A 21401-nucleotide genomic window follows, 5' to 3' on the forward strand; every position below is an offset into this window, starting at 1 on the left:
TCTCCCTCAGGCCCTGCCCTGTAAGGTTCCCTTTCCTGTCTCACCCCCTTAAACCCACTAATGAAAGGGAAAGGAGAGCATCCTCTGGGCGAGGCTTTCTCTAAGGTGTCAGAGGCGAGGCAGAGCCACCCTGGGCTTTGAGTGGGGCCCACCTTTCAAAGCCAGAGAAGTGGTGGAAGAATGTTCTAGTCAGGGAGCAACAGGAGACAATGCACAGATTGGTTTGCTAAGATTTCACAGCTCCAGAGGGAGAACAGGGTCACATCAATCATATGGAGCATTTTATGATCGTCTTCAATGCTAAGCAAAATGCAAACCTTGATCTATAAGCCATGAGAAATCACTTACATTGGAGGGAGAAGGGTTAAAAATAAGAATTAGCCTTAATAATTTAGAAATAATAACTGATACCGATACAAAGCGCAGTTGTTTCTCTGACCCTGACAGCAATCCTGGGGTGATAGTGGTGCTTAGTCTGGACGTAGATATAGAATGAATTGCAGCATGGCTCCATTATACAAGCCCCCTGCTCCCATCAAGGCTTCATTAGGAAAAGGCTGCCAGGTTCTCCGTGCAGGTGATAAGCAGAGAAGGATAGAAGCACCCCCTTTGTTCCATCCATTCCAGAGATGACCAGGCTGCCACTGAGCAGTGCCCCTGCCCTCATCTGGACTGGGCTCAGCAGGAGGGGTGAGGAGGGCAAGGTGATCTGGGACAAGGTGGGAAGGAGGCCGTGCATGCTAGAAGAGCAGCCCCCAAATCACCGCTAGTCATGAGAAGGATGTGCTTATTAGTGGCCAAATTTCACTCCAGGTACTGTGAACGCCTCTGGAAATCTCTCCCAGGCTTTGGTCTGGAAAACTTAACAACTAGACTGTCTCGGTTCAGACCACACAGACTGCTTCGGGGATCCCTGGCTTTTCTGACAGTTCAGACACTTCATGTGAGGTTCATAAACGTTCTGAAGTATATTTGTTATTAAACACAACGGGACCAGTTTATACTGCTGGAGAAGTCTTCTGGAAATGCATTTTTGCTCTCCAGTGAGAATAAGGAGGAATGGGAAACACAGGTATGATTAGGGAAAGACTGGCAATCAACCTTAGATTGACTTTTGTCTCATTCCGTTTGTGCCACTGGAAAACAGTGTGCACAAGGTTGATGAAATGCTAATATGTGCTTCACGGGCAATCAGCGGACAGGTATAAATAGAGTGGCCAAAGAATAAAAAGAATGGCTTGCTGCAAACTCAGATACTGTTTAGGGAGAGGTATCTACCTGTTAACGTTTTGTATTTTTCCATCTGTTACTACTCCCTCCTTTCGATTTTCCTTCCAGAGGCTCAAACCAGAGATACCACATGAGAGAGGTGGACTTCTTCAATCTGTGCAAGATTGGGGAGCATCTGGGTGTCTCAGTGGTTGAACATGTCTTTGGCTCAGGGCGTGATCCCAGGGTTCTGGGATCAAGTTCCATATTGGGCTCCCTCCACGGAGCCTGCTTCTCCCTCTGCCTGTGTCTCTGCCTCTCTCTGTGTCTCTCATGAATAAATAAAATCTTAAAAAAAAAAAATCTGTGCAAGATTGGGCACGTTGTCCTTCCGTCAGTTACAACCATACAAAACATGAGCCTGGAAACTGATTTGAACCCTGGGATTTAGAAAACTTTGGATTTGTATAACATACAGTATATTAAGGCCATGGGTGATGGGAAATTAGACCAAAGTCTAATCCTGCTCTAATTTAATAATCTTAGGGTGAGCACTTGGATGAGGGTGGCTTCAGTTTCCCTATCTGAAAAGAAAGATAACAGTACCCATCTCATAGGGTTGTTGTGGAAATTAAATGCGATAAATGACAACATGCACTCAGGAAATACCAGCTATCATCATTATGTTATTAATATAGGTTTTGGGAAGCAGATACAGAATAGGTAACTGTGGCAAGAGCAAGGCGAGAGCAAATCCCAAGGAATATCAAATTATGGTATCTTTTAACTATCTGGAAGGGACTTTCAAAACTCTTCTAACCCCTCTCTGGTGCCCCAAAGTAGTTACTCAGTCCCTGCTTGTAGGCACAGTTCCCGTGACAAGAAACTGCAGTATCAAGCCAATACCAGAGAGCACCCTTGGAAAGTTTCTCTATATACAGAATCTAAATCTAACCTCCTACAATTCTCACCTATTTGCTTCGTTTCTTCCAGAGTGATAGAGAACAAGCCTATACGGCACCTTTCAGTTTTTAAAATGATCGTCACTATATTTAGACTCCTCTAAATTAAACTACCCCTGTTCCTTCAAGTCTTCTTCAAAAGAAATGTCTTCTAATCACATCGCCATGCTGGTCCCACTTAGATCAATGGTTCTCAACTGGAGCAACATGTCTAGAGACCTTTTAAGTTCTCACCAGAGGGGCAGAGCTACTGCTGGCATCTAAAGATAGAAGCCAGCTGCTAAAGATCCTACAAGGCACAGGACAGCCCCCAGCAGCAAGGAATTATCTGGCCCAAATAGCCAATAGTGCTGAGCCTGAGAAACCCTGTCCTAAACAAATATGTTAATCCATGTTCTTCTTAAAGCATCGGCCAAAAATGTGCACAGATGAGTGTCCTCTAATGTTGCCATTTTACTGTCATTACTTTGCTATTAAATTAGCCTAAGACCCTGGTAGTTTGTGGCCAGTGGTCAGTTCGAGCCCCTTTCATGTTTTGCTGCTAGCCCAGAGATGGCACTCGGGGCCACAAGCCCACTCAGAAATCACTCATCGGTGGTGGCATTCTCTCCTGCCAGAGGCGGTCTTGCAATCTTCTCCAACACAATATCCAAGGCCATCACTATCAATCATTCAGAAGAAGTTGGCGTGCAAGATGCAATCTATTTCCTGGTCATGTCTCCCTGGTTTTGTGGCATTGAGGCCCAGGCAGGATGTAATCCTGAGGCCTGTGCTTTGGAGGACTCCCCATAAGACTGTGTCATGATTCTCAGCTTGAAGGAAGATGGGATGCCTCAACCTGATACTCAAAAGCACCCAAGTCTCTTCTGTGCAATTTTCTCAAACGTCTTCCCCAAACAGAAAGCCATGCTGTCCACTGCCATGAAAGCAGTGTGGACAGGGCAAGGCTTCCCAGGAGGCCCGCCCTCCCACACACACTGCTAAAGCTCCACGAAACAGTGTCCTTTTTGCCAATTGCTTCCTGACCCTCCATTTACCACTTCAAATGCTCATGCTCTCAGTTCCCCGGATCAATACTGGCCCTGATTGTACCAATACAAAGAGATAAAGCAGGGGACTATAGAGATGGGGAAAACGTGTTGAGGAGACAACAATCTAAGCCCCTCAGAAACCTAAAACCAGTAGTAATCAATATCTAGAAAATAGATCATTTTACCTTGAAGCCCAACACTCTCTTCCACGTGGTATTTAAAAATAATTCCTTTTCTCCTTTTATGGGGGGGATGGAGAGAAGAGAAATGTTTTGGATAGGCTAAAATGTCTTCAATTTCAGTATTCTTTATAAACTCAGTCACTCGGTTAGTTTCTGAACAAAGTAATGTATTTGATTTATTCAAATATTTACTTGATTTACTCAAATACTCTGCTTGATATATTTAATTTAAAAGTATAATTTATTCAGATTAATCATACGTGTGCTAACTTAATTGACTTTTCAGAGTTTTAATCATTTATCATTTATTCAAGTGGAGGAAAGCTGACGATCTGAAGGAATGTGGTATCTCTCGGTTCCATTCGTATTTGGGAAGGAGGCAGAAACCAGAAAACATAGAAACCACTAATGTTTGGATCAAACAGAGAGCGCTTTGTCAGAATGTGTGCCCTATACACTGTGTAGCAGATCCAGAAAGCCCTTGTTTTGGGAACCGGAGCTAGAGGAGCTATTACAGGGGTGGGGATGAACTTGTGGCCTCCTGCCACATGGAACTTTGTGGCTTGGTGTGGCTTTCAGGTTCGTGATTTCCTCAAAAAATTTTAAATAGACACCTGTACTTGGGGCTCCCTCCCCAGAGAAACACATCTTAGGCTCACCTCTCCAGGTACCCTCTGTTCCAGAAAACTCACTTGCTCATGGTACCTTCAGTCAGTGTCTCTTCAATAGTGTCTGTGCATTTTTACTTTTTTTTTAAGATTCTATTTATTTATTCATGAAAGACACAGAGAGGCAGAGACACAGGCAGAGGGAGAGGCAGGCTCCCCAGAGGAACCTGGGATCATGACCTGAGCGAAAGGCAGATGTGCAACTACTGAGCCACCCAGGTGCCCATTTCTGGGCATTTTTAATATCCCTGGAAGCTTCTGGCCCTACTGAGCTGTCTGCTTTGGCTGTCCGAGTCATCTCCCGATGTTCCAAGTGTTGTTTCTGTTAGTAGACTGATTACAAAGTCATGTAGGTTTTGAGTGCTCTGCCCTGAACCCTTTTTCTCCCCACAAGCCTGGCTCCTCTACTGTGCGACTTTGTACAGCATGAGGCCTTTCTGGAACACACATAGCATGTCATCACAGAAATGCCTAATTTCTTTCAAGGCAACAGCGGCAGAAGCAAAGACGTGGGAGGGGACCGAACAAGGCCATCTTCAGGTGGTATAGACGTGTTTGGTGGAATCCAATTACCCACCCCATCCCTCTGCAAAGCTCTGAGTCCTGAAGCCCCTGAAAGCCCCTTCTCCCGGCCCAGAGCTCTGAGTGGGATGCTTGTGTCCTGACCCTGTGCAGGCAGCAGAAATATCACTTTTCTTTGGGTTTCGGCCTTAGAGAGACAGTATTAGACAATTCATACTGTAGCAGCATGAATTGGCTAAATATATTTCTCAATGAAGCCTTTCTCTTAACCTTCTCTGAAATTTGTTAATGGAAATACACTTTGAATTCCCCTATTTCACTCAGATTTAAAATACTTCCTACTCCCTGGGATTCCTGTAAGAATATGTTCCTCTCTTTACCGACGCCCTGCCCATATGTGTCTAGTGTTATTGCAGTGCACAGGTGTGCATGTGCATGCATGTCTGTGCATGTTGTGTGTGCATGTTTGCATGTGTGCCTCTGTGTGTTGCATTGCATGTGCGTGTGTCTGCATGTTGTGTGTGCATGCGTGTCTGTGTATGCTGTGTGCATGTGTGTGTGTCTGTGAATGTTATATGCCCATGAATGCGTCCGTGTCTGTTTATGTTGTGTGTGTCTGTGTATGTTGCATGTGTGTGCGTGTGTGTTTTATCTCAGCTATACTGTAAGCTCCTTGAGGGCAGACCCTTCATCCCTATATGTCCTCCCTATTGCCTAGGAATGTCATTCACACAATACATACTTAATCAATGCTTCCTAAACAGATCCTCCAAAAGCACTGATTTTCCACCTGGGCCCTTTCATAAGGTGTGTCTAATAAGTGTGCACTGTGAATTCCAATGCAGCGGTTAAAAGACAGTTTTTGCATTAAAAATGTCCCCGCAGCATCGTTATTGGAAATTATTCTGGAAAAGTAAGAACCAAAAAGCAATGTCAGAACACCTTATGCGAATATTTTATTCAACATCTTAAAAAATTAATAAGCAGCAGACGGGAATTATTTAATTTGGCTGCTCTGGGCTCCTGCTTCCTTTTCCAAGGCTCTAGAGGTTGAGCCGTTTCCCACGGGAATGGCAGTGCCGCGCCAAGCTCAAGGTGATGCCTGCTTAGAGAAATTGCTGAGAGACAATCAGAGAAACATGCGGGGCTGCGCTCCGCCTGGTCCCTTACCTCCACTGTCGCCTGCCTTCTTGTCCCCGGAGTGGCCAGGTATCTGTTCGGAGCCTTTGCTCTTCCTGAGAGAGAGGACAGCATATGTGAAGGCCAGCGGCAGGAGGATGCGCGATTCTTCGGGGCAGCTAGAGTGCAGAAACCCCGGGGAAGTGAGGGGAGGCAGAGGCTGGAAAGAAAGCAACGTACCCCCTTTGAGAGGCCATCGAGGGACACATCAAAGAGTGAATCATTGGGACTTCTGAATGGTTCAGCAGTTGACCATCTGCCTTCGGCCCAGGGCCTGACTCCGAGGTCCCAGGATCGAGTCCTGCATCGGGCCTCCTGAGGGGAGCCTGCTTCTCCCTCTGCCTGTGTCTCTGCCTTTCTTTCTGTGTCTCTCATGAATAAATTAATACAATCTTAAAAAAAAAAAAAAGAAAGAAACAGTGAATTGTTATCACAGAGGAGAGGAGAAGACACTCAAAGTCTTAAGCAGAGGACGATTATGACTATAGTTCAGTTTTGAAATCATTCTTACAAAGAGCTCAGTAGTGGAGTGGGGAGGGGAGGGGGACGGTGTTAATCCCCAAACAGCACCACCAAGGAGACACATACTCTAACTTAGAAGCATGTGCTTGTTATGTAACCACAGCCGAGAAATAAGAAAGGGAAGAGCTGATATTTATGGAAGCTTCCCACATTCCGGGTACTATTCCAAGTGATTTTTACAAACCACTTCACTCGTGTTAGCGTTGTGTTAACTCATTTAATCTGAACAAGAAGGAACGGGAAGTCACTCGACTGGAAGCGGTAGTGCCGTGGCTCGAACCTGCAGGCCTGGCCCAGAAGCCATGCTTGGGGCCTCAGCATATCTACCCTCCCTCTGATCCCTCCGGCTCCCACTTCCCACTAGGTTGTCTCCCCTCACCACTGTTGTATAGAAACTCTGAAGTCACCATGAGGCTGGCAGTGTGAAGAGTGGGTAGGAGAGGTCCAGCCTGGGAACAAGGGAAACCGTTAGGAGAACACTGTAAAAATGCTGGGGAGACATGGTGGTGAGTGGGGGGGTGGGCAGTGAAGACAGAAAGGAAGGGATGTCAGAGAAATTAAGGAGCTACTCAACGGTGCTTGATAATACAAAGGAGAAAATGCTCATTGGACACCAGCACTGAGCCTGGTGCAGGGTATTTTTGATGTATCAAAATACTATTATGTTGCCATTATTACCAGATGGACTACTCCCCAGGGTTAAGGCATAGCTTTTTTTTTTTTTTTTTAAGATTTTATTTATTTATTCGTGAGAGACACAGAGAGAGGCAGAGACATAGGCAGAGGGAGAAGCAGGCTCCCTGTGGGGAAGCCAATGTAGGACTCGATCCCAGGACCTTGGGTTCAGTCCCTGAGCCAATGGTAGACTCTCAACCACGGAGCTACCCAGGTGCCCCTAAGCCATAGCTTTTAATAACAAACTTAAAGCCAACAGCTGCAGGTAGACTTGTTTATAGTAAAAAGCAATATATGAACAGCCCTTTATGGATATGCCACAACTACTGTCTAATTTGATCTTAAAACAACCCTTTTACATAAGTTTGCTAGGGCCATTGTGACAAAAAACCACCGACCAGGTGGCTTAACCTGCAGAAATATGTTCTCTCGCCGCTCTAGAGACTAGCAGCCCACTTGTCAGCAGGGTCGGTTCCTTTGCAGCGTCAGGAAGAGTCTGCTCCAGGTCCCCCACCAGCCTCTGGTGGTTTGTGGGCCATCTTGGTTGTTCCTTGGTTTGTAGATCTCTGCTTTCATCTTCATGAGTGTTTTCCCTGGGCATGTGAGTTTGTGAGTGTGAATGTGTGTGTGTGTGTAGGTAAATTTCCCCTTTTTATAAGGTCCCCAATCATATGGGACTAGGGGCCCACCCTACTTTATTAGGACCTCATCCAACGAATTATATCCTCAAAGACCCTATTCCTCAGTCAAGTGACCTTCTGAAGTCCTTGGGGTTGGCGCTTCAAAATATAAACTTTGGGCCACGGGGGACACACTTCAATCCCTAACGACCTAAGAGCGGGTAAAGCAGAAATTACTCCTATTGCCATTTTCAAGATGAAGAACCTGAGTCTCAGAGAGAAGTAGTTGGTCCACGGTAAGCAAGACACTGGTTCACAAATGCAAGTCCGCCCTCTGGCCCAGGAGTCAGAGGGAGCCAGATGGTGCCTCTTGCTGAACTTGTGTCACTGTTCTCACCCACTTGAGCAGTGAGAACCGAGGCTGCATCGACGTAGGGAGGGTGGTCAGATGTGTCTCCCCTTGGAATCAATGGCAGACACCCGATTGCTAAAAGCCTCGTTGGGCTTATTCCATTGCCGTCTCTCCAGCTGCACCTCGTGATGGCTTGACCTGCAGGGAAACTGTTGACTCAAAATTGTTTCTCCTAAGTCTGTTGTCTCTGTCCGGTGGGCCCTTCCCTGAGCCCAGGGCGGGGGGTGGGGGGCCAGTATGTGGTGTGCAGGTACAATGAGCCCATTCAGGGCAGAAAGTAAAAACTTCCTGGCTTCCCTTTGCTCTCTGTGGCATCATTCTTTGCCTCCCTGTGCGTCTCTTTTGTCTTGCTCTTGAGTAACATCGGTGTGGGTGTGGGGACTGTGTGAGTTGCCAGCAGTGAGCGAGTGTGGCCAAGGACACCTGCCTGGTGACTATGCACAAGGGCGGGCAGCGATGGGCCAGCTCCCGGGAACCCCTCTGCTGGGCACAGCAGCTCTGACCTTTTGTCCTGCCCAAGTCACTCTCAGCAGCTAAACCTGGTGCCCCTCGAGGAGCCCAGGCCCACCTGGAGGCAGCAGGCAGAGCTGGGCATAGAATCCGTCTCCGGCGTCTGCACTCATCTACTCCCTCCCCGACCAGCGCTGCGAATTAAGGGAAGATGCTTAATCTCCCTGTGTCATTTCCTCATCAGTAAAATGGAGATGATAAATTTGCTTGCCTCGCAAGGTTATTGAATAGATAAATGATATAATCCATAAATGGTGCCTAGAACAACGTGTCTGCCAAGTAATTCTAGCACTTAGCAAATACAAACAATACTTTCTTCCCCCCCCCCCCAATCTTATTTGTTACTTTGTTCATTGAAAATGGGCAGGATACATCTCCAGAAGCTAACCATGGTTGTGTCCGGATGATGGCATTGCAGGTTATTTTGTTGTCCTTTTTTTTTTTTTTTTAACTTCTTTGTCTCTTCTAAATTTTCTGTAATAGATATGCATTCGTTTAATTTTTATTTATTTTTTAAAGATTTTATTTATTTGATAGAGAGCGCGTAAGCAAGGAGCATGGCAGGCTGAGGGAGAGGGAAAAGCAGACTCCCTGCTGAGCAGGGAGCCTGATGCGGGACTCGATTCCAGGACCCTAGGATCATGACCTGGACTGAAGGTAGACACTTACCCAACTCAGCCACATTATAAATAAGCCAGGTGCCCTATTACTTTTTAAATAAGAGAAAACAAACTGCCACTGAGAATCTACAGGGTTGAGAGGGAACTAGGGATGAGAAGAAGGTACAGGCAAAAACATGACTGTCGTCCTTAGTGGAGTGTAAAGTCAGTGGAAGGAGACAAGACAGGTAGATCATTGATGGGCATTAATGCTTTGTGTGGGCTGAGTACCTGGAACCCCTCCAGTGGCACCTGGCACTACAGAGATGTCATCAGTAGTGCCCCAACGATTTTGGTACATGGTCTCTCCCAACTTGGAAATAGGACAGTCAGATGACACACGAACTCAGGTAAAAGGGTCACTCCTCTCATCTCTCCCAGCATCCCAGGGGGAAAGGGACTGTTGACAATTCCTTTCTGTGGCACCTCTTAATAGGAATGGGCTTCTGGTGAAGACAGGCTGAGATGCTCCCTGTAGACCTCTGACAAATGACAGACACAAACCCTAGTCACAAAGTGGCATGTCAAGTGAAATGAAGAGTAATTTCCTGTTTCTCTATCTCTCCATAGCATTATTAGCGTCATCATTATTTTGGCTGGAGCCATTGCCCTTATCATCGGTTTTGGTATTTCAGGTATGTGATTTCTCGTGTTACCGTGACCCACTCACCCCTCACCATTACATTCCCGACTACTCCATGGGGTCAAATGGAAAGAGTGTGCTTGGACTCAGGAAACCCCAGAGCAAACTGGTTCTTCTGCTTATTGACTCTGCTCTCTTCCTCCGGTATAGGTGGGGAAATGTCTATGTCACCAGGTAGTTGAGAGAACCAAATGGGATGATTATCAGAGTGTTCTCTCTACCAGTCAGTGTAGAAGAGGCCGCTCTGGCATGGTGGGAAAGGGCTGTGGCTGAGCCATTCTATCAGTGGTTGGGCAGATGATTCCTGTGCAATGAAGCTTCCTCTGACACATCGAAGAGTTATCAGGTCTTTGCACACAGGGGTCTTAGGCAAAGAGAACACTGGTTATGATCGCTGTTCATGTAGGGAACAGATGCCACCATGTGTGGATGGTGAGTTTCTGAGTGCAGCTGATGTCAGTGGCAGGAATACTCTTGTCTTTCCTCTTCTGTATGGACCATGTCTTGGAATCATCCATCATGGACATCACTTAATTAAGACATTAAGTGAGTTAGGCCAGCAGCTGTCTTCTCTGAGGCAAACTGGTTGCTCCATTTCCCCTAAACTGCCTGGCTTGGGCCAACATTTCTATTTTAACTTAGTCTGCAGCCAAAGTTGTCACATTATAACTTTAGTTTTTACAGTTCCACCTGCCTTTTCTCTCTGTCCCTCTCCTCTGATGTGAGTGTACTGCCACCATATAGTGGCCACGGGCCTAAATGAAGAAAACTTATGATAGATGTGTTTGGCTAGAAGAGGCATTATCACTTTTCCTCACTTTATCAAAAATAGCTATTTTGGAGCACCTGGCTGCCTTAGTATAGCACATGACTCTTGATCTTGGTATGGTAAGATTGAGCGCCATGTTGGATGTGGAGATTACTTAAAAAATAAGATAAAATATATGTTTTCTAAAGGGTATTTTTGTCTTTAATCCATTTTTCAATGGGATTACCTTTTTCTTTTTGATTTGTAGGAATTCTTTATATATTTTGAGTGCAATTTGGTTTATATGCATTGTAAAATCGTGTCTTCTACTCTATGGTTTGCTTTTTCACTCTATTTTTTTTTTAATTTTTAAAAAATAATTATTCATTTGAAAGAGAGAGAGAGCATGAGCAGAGGGGAGGAGAGGAGCAAAGGGAGAGGGAGAAGCAGACTCCTAATGAACAGAGAGCCCAAAGCAGGGCTCGATCCCAGGACCCCAGGATTATGACCTGAGCCAGGGGCATACACTTAACTGACTGAGCCACCCAGGCACCCCACTTTTTCACTCTCTCAGTGATGTCTTTCAATGAGCAGAAGCTCATAATTTTAACCTTGTCCACTTTATCCATCTTTTCCTTTATACTGGATCTTCTCATAATCTGTTTGACTAAGAAGCATTTGCCTATCACAAGGTTATGAAGGTTTTTTTCAGGTTATCTTATAGAATCTTCACTGTTTTACCATTCACATTTATATCTTATATTAAGCATCCAGAATTCGTTTTGCGTATAGTGCAAGATAGTGGTCAAGATTCACATGTTCCACGTGGCACTCTAGTTGACCTAGCACCATTTGTTAAAAACACTGTCCCTCTCCCACTTCTCACCAAGTGCCATTTTTGTCATAAATCAGGTATGTAAATGTGTATGGATCTGTTTCTGAATGTACTAGCCTGTTTCATTCTAATATCCCTTTATAATTCATTTTCTTTTTTACGTTATCTCTTTATTCCTAATCTTGGGCATTTTGTCTGTGTGTGTGTGTGTGTGTGTGTGTGTGTGTGTGTGTGTGTGTGTGTATGTGTCTCATCTTAAAGGTTTATGAGGTCAACAGTAGCTTTGAAAGAACCAGGTTTACGTTTGATTTTTACTTTCTCTGATTGTTTTCCTACTAATTTTGGCTTTTATCTTTACCAATGTTCCTCTTTCTGCTTTGTTTTGCCTTTGTCTTTTAACCCTTTCTTCTAAAATCTTAAAATAAGCACTTTGTAAAAGAGTATGTCCAAGAAAGCCAATAAATAGCTTTTAGTAGATACTGTCATTCAGTTTTCCAAAATGATTGGCCAATTTACTCTTCACCAGAAGTGTATGAACGATCCTGTGCTCCATGTCCTCACCAACACTCAATATGGTTGAATCTTGTTGTTCCTATTTCCCAATGACAGAGGAGACTGAGTACATGTTCATATGAGAAACATAATGTTGATTGACAGAGCCAGACACTAAGCAGTACATTCTGGAGGATTCCATGTATGTATAGTTCAAAAACAGGCAAATGAATCTGTGCTATTAGAAAGGCAGGGGAAGAGGGAGGAGGTAACCATTAGGAGGAACATGAGGGGACTTTGGGGGATAGTAAAGTTCTAGTTCTTGGTGTAGGTTGTAGTTACATGGAATGAAATTATGATAATTCTTCAAACTGCACAGTTATGTGTACATTTTTATGTATGGATGCTATACTTGAATACACTCATATATATACAGATATATTACAAATATATATTATAAAATATGTGTATATAGGTTTGTGGAAATAAAATATTGACTGATAAAGCAAATATTTTGGGCTAACTTTTAAAGATATCAATGCATACATTTTGGTGCCTTCCTCGTTAATGCTTAATTAACTTTTCCTTAGTTATAATTTACCCTATTCTGGATCTTATATATCACTTTGAATTAAAAGCCTAGAGTTTGGGATCCCTGGGTGGCTCAGTGGTTTAGCGCCTGCCTTTGGCCCGGGGCGTGATCCTGGGGTCCTGGGATCGAGTCTCACATTGGGCTCCCTGCATGGAGCCTGCTTCTCCCTCTGCCCGTGTCTCTGCCTCTCTCTCTCTCTGTCTCTCATGAGTAAATACATAAAATCTTAAGAAAAAAAAAAAGCCTAGTGTTTGTCTTTCCCTCTGAATCTTAATAACTGACCTTTTTTGGGCTTAGGGCTAAATGGCTTGGCATCAAAGCCCGAAAGTATCTTTTGCTTGTCAGTGGCTTTGACTACCCTAGCAAGACTTTTCACATTGTCCCAGCTTCCCCATGAAAGTCAATGTTTTGGGATGCCTGGGCGGCTCTGTGGTTAAGCGTCTGCCTTCAGCTCAGGGCATGATCCTGGGGTCCCGGGATCGAGTCCCACATCGGGCTCCCTGCATGGAGCCTGCTTCTCCCTGTGTCTTTCATGGACAAATAAATAAAATCTTAAGAAACAAAGTCAACATTTTGCCACTCACACTTTTTCCTGTTACGTAACTATAGGGACCTTGAGTATGTAACTCAGCTCCCAGAAGAGGATGTTCAAAGGGTACTCGCTAAGTGCTTTTTCAATGGACAAGTGAAGGGATGCTTGGAGAGGCAAATACATAAATAAAAACAAGTCTACTCAGTTCAGCAATATTCCACCAATAATATTAAAACCCTACTACCAATGAAGAGGTTTTCTGCCTCCTTCCTATTTCACGGGATAAAAGCTGATTATGGATAAATTGAGCTGTTTGGATAAAATGAACTATTAATTCAACACTCTTTAGTTGGATTTTTCTCAATTGCTTTTATTAAAAAGACAATAACCCTTACCTGAGAGCATCATATTATCACACTTCAGATAAATTCAAAAAATGTTACTGGCTTAGTACACAAGGTAGTGAAATTAAGGAAATGGCATTACAAAGGTGATGATGATATCTTTTGAATCCTTCCTATGTTCACCTCACTGCACTAAATAACTCTACATAATTATCTGATTTACTATTCACAACAAATAAGAGATAAGTATTATTACTACATCCTGATAAGTACTCACCCAAGGTTGCACACAGCTAACAGGTGGGACAGTTGTTTCAAGCCCTGCTAATTTGCTTCAGAACCCACACTCCTCCCTGCCAACCTGTGCCAATAATAACATTCCTACAGAGTAGTGGCAGAGAGGGTTGTTTTCTGATTTGCCTTGAAGGCATTATTCCTGAGACTATAGCTTTTAAAGACAGAGATATTTCTAAGTACAGAAAAAAATTATATTTCTTTGAAACTCTCCTTGGGCCATTTATGCCACCTCCTCATAGCCATCCTACTCCTTATATGTACCAAATATGGACACTACAAAACATAAAATGCGTTTGAGGTAGACTGTTTGGAACAGAGGTGGTGAGGCACCCATTAACCCCTGGGCATAGGACAGCCTTTGTGGATGACACCCTTTGAGGAGGAGGGAGATAGGTAGAAAGAAACCTGACCCTATTTAGCCCAGTCCTGTGCGATCACTCCCTCCCTGGATGACTTCAACAAGCTCTGTGTAATGGAAGAGTTTAGGAATCAGACAGAGACATTCTAATCTCAGGCCTGACACTAACTGTATGTCCTTTGGGACATAACTTCCCAAAAATAGTTTCCTCACTGGTAAAATAGAGCCATTGTGGGAATTTAATGAGAAAAGTGTTTGTGAAGTTCCTGGCACATGAGATAGTAAATGGCTAGTATTGTTTTTTATATGAATGGCATCGGTGCTTAATAATCATTTGTTATGATTAATGCATGTATATAGCACTTCCTAAAACTTGCACAATTTCCTGGCCACACCAGGGCTGGCTTCCTCTGAAGTTAGAGAGGCTGGGGCAGGAAGCCACAGGACACTGCCTCCTAATAAATGCTGCTGCATCTTTGGACATTGGATAAGCCAAGGAGGCATGTGCTTATGGCACCCAAACAGGAGACTTAACAAATTGTTTGAAAAGTATTTGAGAGAAAGAGCAAGATTTTTGTTTTAATTGTAGTCATCTCAGAAACAGCTGTTGGCCTTTCTTATTTTTATTTTGTGGTTTTCAATTGCTTTTATTTTTACATAAGGTGGGGATACCAACCTCTGCCTATCTCAGTCTGGCCACTGAGATCAGCAAGACATTGTAGAAAGAAGACAGGCTTAGTTCCAGACGAGATTGCTTTTGATACTATCTTCACTGCTTGCTAGATATGGGGCTGTAGGCAGCCATTTACTCCCATGGAGCCTCTTCCTCCTCATTTATAAAATGGGCATAATGGTAATTCTTACCTTTCATGGTTCTTGGCAGGCTTAAAACAAGTCACTATACCTGAAGCACTTAGTATAAAGTGTTTCCTTTCCTCCTGGTGCTCTGATCTGCAGTCTTTCCAAAGGATTCTAGTTCATAACAGCTATCGATAACATTAAGACTTAACATAGGGCAGGGCAGGTACTGTTAAGCTCTTTACCTACCTTGCATCATCTGTCCTTTCAGGGATCAACAGAGGGGGCTGCTACTATCATTAACATCTTCACTTTACAGATGAAAAACGATTTGCCCAAGGTCACATATCCAGAAAGTGGCACAGCTATAACTTGAACCCAGACAGCCTGATACCTATTCTCAAATACCAGCTGCTTCCCACATTGTTCCTTCATCTAGCCTGGCCCAGCATCCTTCCTAATTTCTTCTCATGGAAACAACTGTTATCTCCAAACCTTTTCTCTTCTCAGGCAAGAGCGGTGCTAAAGTTGGTGTCAGTTTAAACCTACCTGTTACCACCTTTAAGCCCTGTGCTGTGATGTCCTTCTAGAGGGCTGGGTTCCAGCCCACGCTGAGCGACCATTGTTTGAAAGGCTCTAGGATGCTCTCTGTGCTGCTGGAATGTATAGCACTTGCCCTCCTGAGCCATTTCAGAAGATAGTTCATTTCCCAGGTTTTATGTACTGGGACATCCCAGATTCATAGTTTCTGTAAAGAATCCTTGCCTTGACAGAATTACCTGTAATCTCACATTCCAAGAAATTTCTGCTCCTATGGCACTGGGCAATGGAATAGTACTCCCCCTGTGTGAAAAAAAAAAAAAAAAAAACACTCAGATTTTGGCTTGCTCCTCTTTTATGGCGCCTCTTTTCCCATGCAAGTCAGAGCTGTCATAGTGATTAAACCTCAAGGCCTAGAGAGTACATTTTCAGTAAGTAGCTGGGTCTTCCAACTTCAAAGTACAAATCTGTGACTGTTTCAATTAACAGAATTCTCTATCAACAGATAACTGCTTCAAACCCACCTCCTAGAGCCCTTTTATCCTTTGGCTCACCAAATTACACAAGAGCCACTGGTGGTTAAGAGATTGGAGAATCCTACCAGGCCAGATTATGTTTCCTAGAACATAGCTTTTTGAGCTAGTATTTGTTTGCGAGTTTGAATACAGATTTCTTTCTTTCTTTCTTTCTTTCTTTCTTTCTTTCTTTCTTTCTTTCTTTCTTTTCTTTCTTTCTTTTTTTTCTTTTTTGAGAAGAAATATGTATATGGTGTTGCTTGTTAATTAAATTTCATTGAATCACTTTTGATCATTGTTTATTCACCTAAAAAGTGTTTATTGATTGCTTTTTGGGTGCAATGGCTAGGTCCTCCTGGTTTTTTAAGTTCTAGCTAGTTTTTTATTCCTCTTTTTGATTTGATGAGGGGAGGATTTAATCATTATACTCCTTCCATCTGTCACATCTTTAATGCAACCTTAAATGGGCTAGAGCCTGTAGCAGGTCCCTGGGGTACTCCACACTTGCCTACTTTCAATCATTAAATTCTCTAAGAGATATTCCAGCAAATTCTCTACCTTTGGGCTCAGGGCCAACACATTAAAATTAATTCGGTAGCAAAATTACCAAACTAAGATATGTCATTACCATTTCATTCCCCCCATAAACTGTGTTAATCATGTATGTTTTCTGAAAAGTAATTTTTCAATTCCACTTTAATGGCACTTTATAAACTACCATCAGATTTATTCTTGTTCTAACATAGTTACATTTACTCCAAGATTTTATTGGGAATCTCTGCATTTTCATTGCCGCCTTTTTCACTGGCTCCCATTTCTCCAAAATTTAGATGTGATAATCCTGCCGAATGCTTCTTACTCCCACAATCCTTTTGGATAGAACCATTATCTCAGACAGTGTCTTGGTTTCTAATGATTTCCATTCATTCATTTATTCATTCACTCAACAAGTGCTATTTTTCTTTGTAGAAATGTGGCACTAAACACTCGTCTTACTTGACTCAGGCTGCCATAACAAAATGTTATAGACCGGGTGGCTTAAAAAAAAAAAAAAACAGAAATTTATTTTCTCACAGTTTTGGAGGCTGGAAAGTCCTCCCCAGGCTTCAGGTGGCCTCACCTCTAAGGCACCATCTGTGGCCTTCTGTCTGGCCTGTTGAAACAGAGGCAATGGACCCATCCTTTGAAACCAAGGACATTTCAAGGAGCCCTAAGGATCTCTCAACCACCTTTAGGGTTATTCTTCCCTTTTCTGGAAGAATAGCACACATTTATGGCTAGATAGCTCTATTGTCCTGTCCTGCAGGATCTAAGAAATCTGACAGCCTTCCATCATTTTGCCTCATTTTTTCTATCCCCTTTAATTTCTCTGTTCCCGTTTGGTAGTGCTGCTGATGGTATTCCTCTATTCCTGGCTTCTGCTGAGGTGGCTGATTAAGCCTAGGAGTAGCACCTATGTTCCTCTTTATCAAATGGCTGAGCAGCCACACTCTTTGTGTTCTCTTCCGAACAGAGTTCTCATTTTTTGCAATTTGGATAGGTTGAGAATTTTCCAAATCTTTAAGTTATGGTTCTTTTTTTTTTTTTTTTTTTTTTTTTTTTTAGATTTACTTATTTAGAGAGAGAGAGAGAGAACATGTGGGTACCCATGAAGGGTGGGAAGCAAAGGGGGGAGGGAGAGAAATCCTCAAGTAGACTCCCTGCTCCCTGCTGAACAGAGAGCCCGACACAGGGCTCAATTCCAGGACCCTGAGATCATGACCTGAGTGGAAACCAAGAGTCAGCTGCCTAACTGAGCCACTCAGGCCTCCCTGGTTCTTCTTTACTTAACAATCTCTTCTTCAATCCATCTCTCTTCTTTCCCACACTTTATATAAGCAGTCAGGAGTAACCAAGATACTCCTTCAAACCTTTGCTAGGCATCTTAGCTAAATACCGAATTCCATTACTTGTAAATTCAACCCTCCACAAAACACTAGAACATAGTTCAGCCAAGTTCTTTGCCACTTTATAACAGGATGGCCTTTCCTCTAGTTTCCAACGACCTATTTCCATCTAAGCCCTCACCAGAATCTCCCTTAACGTCCCTATTTCTGGCATATACCTTAAAACGTTTCCAGCCCCTACCCATTACCCAGTTCCAAAGCCTCTTCTTAGGTATCACTTCTCAGTACCAAAATTTGTATTAGTCAGGGCTATCCAGAGAAACAGAATCAATAGGTTTGTGTGTGTGTGTGTGTGTGTGTGTGTGTATGTGTGATGAGAGAGAGAGAAAAAGAGAGAGAGAGATTTAGAAGGAATTGGCTCACATGATTATGGAGGCCGAGAAATCCCAAGATCTGTTATCAGCAAGCTGAGATGCAGATGGTTTAGTTCCAATCTGAGTCCAGAGGCTTGAGAATCAGGAAAGCCAATGGTGTAGTTCCAGTCCCAAAACTGGCAGGCTCAAGATCCAAGAAGACAGTGTGTTTCAGTTCTAGTCCAAAGGCAGGATAAGACTAATGTCCCAGCTGAAAGCAGTTATGCCATAGGAGTTCCCTCTTAGGCTTTTTATTCTATTCAGGTCTTCCACTGATTGGATGAGCCCCGCCCCCCATATTAGGGAGGGTGATCTACTTTACTCAGCCTACTGATTAAATGTTAATCTTACCCAGAAACATCCTCACAGATACCTCAGAATGTTTGACCAAATGTCTGGGCACCCCATGGCCCAGTCAAGTTGACACATAAAATCAACCATCATAGCATTATAGGATTTTCAAAAATCATTAAGACAGTTTCTGTCCTTGGAAAGCTTACAAATTTGTTCTGGGGACAGACGACACACAAGGTAGAAGGAGACAGCTGCTATAATAAAGGCAAGGGAAAGTGTTATGGGAGAGTAGAGAAGATATTAATTTTGTCTTGGCAGATCAAAAGAGGGTTTCATGCAAGGGCTGCCATCTGAATAGCCTTGAATATAAGTAGAATTTGGATAACTGGTGATGAAGGAGAGGAGGAAACTATAAATTGTAGGTGCAAGATGAACAGGGGTGTGAAAATGCATAGTATAATTGTATAACCAGTACTAGCCTGGAATGTTTTAGATATTAGTCTATCAAGTAAAAATAATTGAAAAGCAAATTAAATCTTTAAAGCAGTGTTCAAGAGAATGCCAAGACAGGGGATGGGATGTGTTGCATTCATATTATACAGCAAAACTTCATACTATCCTCCTCTTTGATAATTCCTCTCCCAAATCTCCCACATGAATGGCCACCATGCATGGCAGCTGCTCCAAAGTCTCTCTTCTCCCACACTCTAAAGCCCTCATAACATCCTCCTATAATTTTCCTGCCATCAGTAACTCTCTGTTTTTTCTAATATAAATCCATCTGGCTCAGCTTCTCCAGGGCTGTCCCTCATCCATTACCTTCACCTACTTTCCAAAGGACTAGGAGCCAGTTAGTTCCAATCCCTGAGGGGCAAGAAGAGGTGAAATGCTAAGGATATCCTTATGTTCATAATGTTTTTTTCTGAAATCTGAAAAATATCATGTATACTTTGCTTATGTATTTTTCCAGTGAAGGCAGAAAATAAATAAATCACTTGATATACATAAACAGTAGAGACTATGAAAGGATGTAGCAGGAAATGAGACTGGAAAGGTGGCAAGAAGAGCTAATATGGGGCAATCACCGTGTGCCATGCAGTATTTATACCATGTAGCATTTAGCTTTGAAAGCCATGCTGGTCCATCTGAACTTTAGTCCACAGCCCTTGGGAACCATGGAGGATTAGTGATTATAAAACTGACATGTCCTAATTGTGTTTCAAGGTCTACCTGTAGGATTTATGCAATTTTACAAAATAGAGTGGATGGAGGCAAGAATGAGAGGCAGGAATACCAATAAGGAAGCTAAGAAGTACAGTTGAGAAGTACCCAAGACTCATCAGTTTGGACTTCTGGGGTTGTAAGAAGGAGAGATTTGTGCAGACTGTTTTAAGATAAAGTGTTGTTTAAAGGTTACTCATTTCTAGTGGAAACTAGACTTGAAAACTCTCAGGATCTAAGACAGCTCTAGGGATGGAGGACTCTCTTCATCTTTCTCTCTCATGTCCTCTCCCGCACACTTCTTTGCAACTGTTCCACTCTCCTCTTGGACTCAGATACCTTCACTTCACATCCAATCACAGGAGGAGCCTCTCACGAAGATTCAGTTAATTAAATCACCCCTCTAGACATTCCCAGTCAGCAGCCTTCAATGAGGAAAGAACAGTTGGCTAATTCCTCACAGTCCATCCACTGGGCAAGTCAGGGAGAGGCCGTGGACATGGCTGGCATAATTTATATTTCTGTTGCTGGTATGTTTGGAGAGGAGAGGCTGGCTTCTATCTTAAGCCAAAAATCAATTTAATTAATTCTTCATTATACCATTGCTTGCACTATAACCTTAACCACATCATTTATCTCGTCTTTGCTTTGGTTTCTTCATTCATTCAAATGGAATACAAGTAACCGCACTTTAGAATTTAGCATTTTTCGAACTGCTGGCCACATTTAGTTAACATGAGGTTTCACTTCTGTGCCACTTCTGGTTAACTAAGAATAACAATACCTTATGTGTGTAATTACAGTTTGCACATCAAGTTCACATCCATTTGATTTGACCCACACAAGGACCCTTCCTTTAAGGTAGGTAAGACAGATATCATTACCTCCACTTTTTGATACCCAGAGAGGTTACATGACTTATTCAAGGTCACACAGCTATCAAGTGACAAAGCCAGGACTTGAATTCTCATCTTCAAACTCAAAGTTCAATGTGTTCTCCCCTTGTTTCCTCTCAAGGCTTGGGTTGCTTGTTCTCAAAGAGCAGATCTCCTCTAGATATCAAGGCTGCCGTCTTCTTGTTCTTTCTATCCTTATTTCTTCTTCTTTTTTTTTTTTATGCCTCTCCTGTTCTTCTATATTTCTAATATAATACAGTATAATACAGAAGTCTCTGTTCGGAATTTAGTAATGAAGGGTTTGGTTGTCAACATTCCGAAATTTCCTTGGCATTGACCCTTGCTTCCTGAATTACAGGGAGACACTCCATTACAGTCACCACTCTCACCTCAGCTGGAAACATTGGGGAGGATGGAATCCTGAGCTGCACTTTTGAGCCTGACATCAAACTTTCTGATATCGTGATACAGTGGCTGAAGGAAGGTGTTATGGGCTTGGTGCATGAGTTCAAAGAAGGCAAAGACGACCTGTCAGACCAAGACGAAATGTTCAGAGGCCGGACAGCAGTGTTTGCTGATCAAGTGATAGGTGGCAATGCCTCTCTGAGGCTGAAAAACGTGCAACTCACAGATGCTGGCACCTATAAATGTTACATCATCACCTCCAAAGGCAAAGGGAATGCTAACCTTGAGTATAAAACTGGAGGTGAGTTACTTTTGGAAAGAGGGAAAGAGAGTACCTGAAGGTAATTGGGGCTAGAGACCATGGGTTGCTGCTGAAATATGTTATGGTTATGACTGATCCATAAGACAAAGACCATTCTGGCAGCAGCCATTCTTGCCATC

The 21401-nt window shown here is 43.1% G+C and overlaps 1 protein-coding gene across 3 annotated transcripts in view; it reads left to right on the forward strand.

Annotated features, from left to right (window-relative positions):
- VTCN1 (V-set domain containing T cell activation inhibitor 1) overlaps positions 1–21401 on the forward strand; it is a 58498-nt gene that overhangs the window by 23986 nt on the left and 13111 nt on the right. For all 3 annotated transcript variants that reach the window (XM_041754384.1, XM_041754385.1, XM_041754386.1), the window contains exons 2-3: positions 9722–9786; positions 20914–21261. In XM_041754384.1, the coding sequence (XP_041610318.1) occupies positions 9722–9786; positions 20914–21261 (413 nt within the window). The remainder of the gene's footprint in view (positions 1–9721; positions 9787–20913; positions 21262–21401) is intronic.

This window comes from Vulpes lagopus, chromosome 5 (assembly GCF_018345385.1).
Source record: "Vulpes lagopus strain Blue_001 chromosome 5, ASM1834538v1, whole genome shotgun sequence".
NCBI lineage: Eukaryota > Metazoa > Chordata > Mammalia > Carnivora > Canidae > Vulpes > Vulpes lagopus.